This window comes from Limulus polyphemus, unplaced genomic scaffold (assembly GCF_000517525.1).
Source record: "Limulus polyphemus unplaced genomic scaffold, Limulus_polyphemus-2.1.2 Scaffold1055, whole genome shotgun sequence".
NCBI classification, from domain to species: Eukaryota; Metazoa; Arthropoda; class Merostomata; order Xiphosura; family Limulidae; genus Limulus; species Limulus polyphemus.
The window spans coordinates 318867-325026 of NW_013666665.1; the positions used below are offsets into that span (position 1 = coordinate 318867).

Genomic DNA, 6160 nt, shown 5'->3' on the forward strand with positions numbered 1-6160 from the left:
AGAGTAGGGTTGTTTTGTTCAATTAAGAATTGTAATAGTAAGAATATGGAATTGACCGTCACTTTATAACACCCCCACAGTTCAAAGGGTGAGTGTGTTTGGTGGTATGGGGATTCGAACCCGCGCATTTGTGCCAAAAAATATATGTTTGCCTGTTTGTTTGTTGTTAAGCGCAAAGCTTTACAATGATATTCAGTTTAGTAATTTCATTTGTCGTGTCCCCCTTAGGACGGCAATAAGTTTATGGACTTCCAAGGTTAAAATCTGGGGTTCGATTCACTGTGGTGGTTTGTTTGCAGTTAAGCAGAAAGCTGTTCCCACCACGGGTATCAAAAACACCAACAGCCTATTGTCGTTTTGCCAAACGGTATATCCACCATTTTATATGATTTCTTTATATAGTGTTGGCGATTTTGTAAGTGGAAAATATATTGTTGTAACGTTGTTCTTTTGTTAGGCAGGTTCTTTTAAATTATCTGGTAAAAATAATTTAAATTCCAGTCCACCTAACGATAACAAATTAGTTGATTTCCCTAACATTTCTACAAGCTTCTTTCATTTGTTGAAACTTGTACGCCACGTTTATAGCCATACTAACTGTACTACATTAACGTAAAAATAAGCTTACCTGTACAGCCTTGCGGCTGATTTTTCAAGTAACTAAAAACAAGATACGGACTGATTCAGCACTAAAAAAAAACGTCCCTGAGACTCACTCTACTGACTAGAAACTACTCTAACAAAATAAACTCAACTCTATGCTTCATCGCCCCCTCGTATTCTCGAATGTACTATAAAATCTTGCGTCAACATTTTTAGAACTTTCTAGGCCTGCATTATTAAAGTATTGGATCTTAATATCATGCGCTCTCTAGTTAACATTTAAATCAGAACATTGAAAGTATGGCTTACAACAATATAAAGCAAAAGATAAACAAAATATTATTTTTTGTGAAAGCTTATTAAGTAAAATCTCGCTCCAAAGCGAAATAAGTTAGCGTTCCATTTAAGCCAACTGATGTTATAATACTGTATTTGGATCTGTTTTCACTTTTTTTTTTTGTTTAATGAACACAAATAACTTTTAATTGCATAAAATAAAGTTTTCTTTAGTTCTTGGGGTTTTATAATGACAGCTTTAAAAATAGAACATCGAATAGACTCCTAAATAAAATAATTTATTCGTAAAATGGACCCAACTTGTTTGTATGTTATTTTAACGATTTTATCTTTATTGAATCAAGATGCTCAGGCAGTCTACAATTTTCGTACAGTCAAACAAGCTATGTCACGTCCACTTTTCTACAAGTTTAACTATTATGAACTTCTAATTGAAAATAACTTAACTATATAGATAACAACTTCAAATGACGTAAATTCTGTAAAATAGTTACTGTTCATCTAACTCTTGCTTGAAATTTTTGAAAAACAAAAGTAGCTTATAAGCATATTTCTAAGCACAAAGTATAGAGAAGAAGAAGAAGAAAAAAATCGTTTTCCAAAAAAAATCAAATTAGTAATGTTAATCTTCCTAAATCGCTATTTTAAAATAAAGAACGCTGTTTGTGGATTACAACCATTACTGTCTGGTTGATTTTGATCCATAACTGAAAATCTTGAAATATCCAGGCTCACTGTTTTAACTTTATAGCTGCCTAGTATATTTTAATACATAACCAACAATTCTTACATACTCTCATTGTTTAAATTCCTTTTAAAGCAACCCCCTTATAATGTGAGGAGGCATTTTGGTGAGCTACAACTATCTGGTGGATTTTAATACATAACCAACAATTCTTACATACTCTCATTGTTTAAATTCCTTTTAAAGCAACCCCCTTATAATGTGAGGAGGCATTTTGGTGAGCTACAACTATCTGGTGGATTTTAATACATAACCAACTTCCACGAGATATTTCTGCTGTTTAAATTCGCTTTATAACAACAGTTTTTGTAATGTGAGGAGCAATGTTTACTGATTGCAGCTACCAGTAATCTTAATCCACAAAAAGGATCCCAATATATTATCCTCACTGTTTGAATTCATTTTTGTTACGTCAAGAGATTTGTTTGTGGGCTGTAATTATTTAATAGATTTTTTACTCAATAAAAAAATCTAACAAATCCTCACTTTAACCTTTCAGACAAATTATCATGACCACATATATAACGTAAGATATATGGAGAATTAAATAAATCACCGTAGATTGACTTCATATACATTTTGCACAAAGGATGTTTTCCGAAAATACTTGACTACAATACCATAACATTGTAGACACTACATAAATCTTGCTCTCGAGGCTAACTGGTTTTTTAATAGCATAGTTTTAAATGTTGGCCTCGTTCCCCTAGAAACCATGTCCCAGACTACATATACGTGCAAGCATTGTTTTGTAGACGTGAATCACATACAGTGCTTTTCCAACCGGAAATTGTGAGTTCCAGTAAAAAAAAAATGATACTCAGACTATTCTATTGACTTGACAGAGGTGAGAAAGAGCTGGGATAATGTTACTACGTGAACCGATAATTCAGCTTCAAACAAACGCTTAGGTTAGACATAGAAATATGGAATATTTACCTATTACAAGTGTCAGAATCATTGCAATCTCCTGGAACTGGTTCCATTTTGTTAATTGTTCGTTTGCAAATGATACTCTTCGTTCAAATCAACTCAAAACTCATTCGTATTTGAGAAAAACTTGCATTTTATTCCCTTGTTTATTTCGCCTGAAATGAAGGCGTGGCTTCTGTGCCCCCTGTGATTGGTTGAGGAATTTGACCACCACATTTCGTCACTGAACAATACAATTGGAGACGAAGTTGTAAGACGAGTTTGTGTATTTATTGCTACCTGCATCATCTAGAGCACAACACACATATAACCTAATACATTTTCATGAAGTTTATTATTTCAGCATCCAGAAAACAATTAATATTAAAAGCACCATTTATATAACTGTTTGTTGAGGCCTAAACTTATAACAATACAATCATTTCTATTTCCTTTTTGTCGTAGTACAAGCTGAAATCTTTTTGAGATACTTAAAAAGTTCATGACCTTTAACCTAAAGTAATAAAAAACTTCATCCACCGGCGTTTCGATTTTGTATCTTGATCAATTCCTAGACAGAAAAAATGTGAACCAAAGAACACGATCTGAAACTAAATATTTTTTTTTATTGTATATATGAATATCGTATGTATCTAGCCTTCTGCAGTCTCTAACATAGACGATTAGGGATACATATAAATTTGAAATATGTTCTATTAAGGAGAAAAGAACACGAGTGTTAAACTATTGGTGTAACGGTGTTCTTTCTTTGGCAGATTCTCTTAAATTATCTGGTATAAATAATTCAAAGTATAGTTTACGTAACGATAACAAATTAGTTTATCTCTTCCTAAGTATTTTTACAAGCTTTAACTTTATTATAAATTGTATGCCACGTTTACAGTTACACTAGTTGTACTACATTAACATAAAAATAAACTTACTTGTACAAAGTAATTCAATATGCACGATAGTTATTGCAAATCCACATAGTTCACTAGAAACAAAACTCATACTGAAATGAAAACACGCTTACTGATTCACTCAACCGGCCAGAAACAACTCTTTATCTTCTACATTCTGCACTGAATCTTTTATCTACAACCTACCCTTGAATTTACCTGAAAATCTAATGTCAAATTCTTGAGAACTTTCTAGGCCTAAGTCATTAAAGTTGTCAATATTTACTTTATTATTACGGCCCACAGCACCCTCTAGCAAATAAACAAATTAGAACATTAAAAATATAGCTTACGTCAATGTATTCTCGTGTCATGGTGCTAGATGAATTAGCATACATTGTTATAATGTTAAGAAGCATTGCTGGGAGGAAGGCCACTTGTTATTAAGTTCATTAACACAGTAAAATCCATTACGGAATATAACACCTAATGCTGGAGAAACGCACCAACCACCGATCTTCTGAAATAAGTACTTAAAAATGCCAAATAATCCGACAAAGACGTTGGATAAGGAGTGGGGGGTATTTATATCTGAAACCCTAACCCTAAATTATTCCACTTTGGAATAAGAGTTTGCCAAATACACCTTTACATATACTAATATTTCAGAAAATATTTCCACAAAAAAAATGTTCTTTCTAGGCATATTTTATTTTTTAATGTGTTTACACAATAGTTATTTAAATCATTTATAAATAATTAAAGAACTTTCAATACCGGATTGACGTTTTTAATAAAAGATCGGAAGGTCACTTCATGATTTTTTCCCCATAGTTCTTTTTAATACCCATATTCTAATTAATTATTTGATGATATGTGTATTGCAAATGAATACTTATATATATTTATAACCTTAATTTTTTAAATAAAGATAATTAAAACCTTCATATGGCTAATCACATGTTGACACTGTGTGGTGACTTGGTTTTTTTAAGCAATCCTCATCATCATAATAATTCCATTTACACTTGAAACACCTTAATAAAATGCGCTTTTTTTGAAATTAGAAATTGCATTTACTTTATTCGTGGCCCGGCATGGCCAGGTGGTTAAGGCACTCGACTCGCAATCTGAGGGTCGCGGGTTCGAATCCCCGTCACACCAAACATGCTCGACCTTTCAGCCGTGGGGGCGTTATAATTTGACGGTCAATCCCACTATTCGTCGGTAAAAGAGTAGCCCAAGAGTTGGCGGTGGGTGAGCTACCTTCCCTCTAGACTTACACTTCTAAATTAGGGACGGCTAGGCACGTAGCCCTCGTGTAGCTTATACTGACATAACTAATAAGTTCTTTTTGCATATCGCAATAAATATATCGTGGAGTTATTAAAAAAAGAACCTCTCCAAGAAGCGTATTGAAGTAAAGCCTGCTGGTATTTCTGAAGCGTTAATTTTGACGTTTGTATCAACTCTTCTTATCAATATCTTACTCTTATAAGAGTTATTTCAGTTTGCACGCACGTCCGCGAGGGGTCGCCCGAACCCTTAAGTCGTTTCCTGTATGGCTTGATGAAAGGACTGTGCGCCATTATTATAAAAAATAATTCATAAGAAAAAGATAAAATAAACCAAATCAGCCCCATACGCAGAATGTTTGAAAAGGGGAGTTCTAATTTGTGAGATCAAAAGCCAACGAATATTGTGCGAAGCACAATCAGCATAAAAAGTATATTAATTCTACGGGGATCTGGGGGCTTGCCCTCAAAAATTTTTATTTTTAAAATATGTGCTATGAGATTAAATCTGGAAGCAATTTTACATAAAATATAACTTAAACAATTGTATGGCTGTTCATATACAATACACAAACATCCAATGAAAGTCAACGAAAATAGTAAAAAAAACGGGATAATTCGTCCACTGCCCTAAAAAAAAGTATCAATAATATTTTTGTCACCTATCAAAATTATAATGTTAATGTTTATAATAATTTTAGCCTACTCATGTATACATTTTTACAAGGTGATCTTAAATGCCAAGTAGTCACACCGTTAATCATCGCGACATACCAACTCAGTCTAAACACGAATGGCGGCAAAGTCTGAAAACATCACTTTCCTGACCAATCATGTGTCACAGTTTAAAATCGCAGTAACGTTCTCTAAATTTTATATTTTTCGGCTCTAATTACTACAATAATAGATTATAATATTAATAGTTCCTTTAAAAAATTGAACGTTTAGGCAAACACTGAGTCACCTGGCAAAAAGAAAAAAAATAGTAAGCCAAATTGGTTTGAATTTCGCGCAAAGCTATGAGAGAGTTATCTGCGCTAGCCGTCCCTAATTTAGCAGTGTAAGACTAGAGGGAAGGCAGCTAGTCATCACCACCCACCGCCAACTCTTGGGCTTGTTTGTTTGAAGTTAAGCACAAAGCTACACGAGGACTATCTGCGCTAGCCGTCCCTAATTTAGCAGTGAAAGACTAGAGGGAAGGCAGTTAGTCAACACCACCAACCCTAGGGCTACTCTTTCACTAACGAATAGTGGGATTGACCGTAACTTTATATCGCCCCCACGGCTGAAATGGCGAGCATGTTTGGTGGGACGGCAATTCGAACCCGCAGATTGCGATTCGAGAGCCCTAACCTCATAGACATTTATTAAATCCCGAAAGGTCTCTTCTGGACATAATAGTCCAA

General features: G+C 34.0%; 1 protein-coding gene across 1 annotated transcript in view; it reads right to left on the reverse strand.

The window, feature by feature from the left end:
- The window catches only part of LOC106461903 (purine nucleoside phosphorylase-like), a 27795-nt gene extending 25097 nt beyond the window's left edge, over nt 1–2698 (reverse strand). Inside the window, exon 1 of the mRNA XM_013921771.2 lies at nt 2585–2698. Coding sequence (XP_013777225.1) covers nt 2585–2631 — 47 coding nt within the window. The 5' untranslated portion in view covers nt 2632–2698. The remainder of the gene's footprint in view (nt 1–2584) is intronic.
- Nucleotides 2699–6160: the final 3462 nt, after the last annotated feature.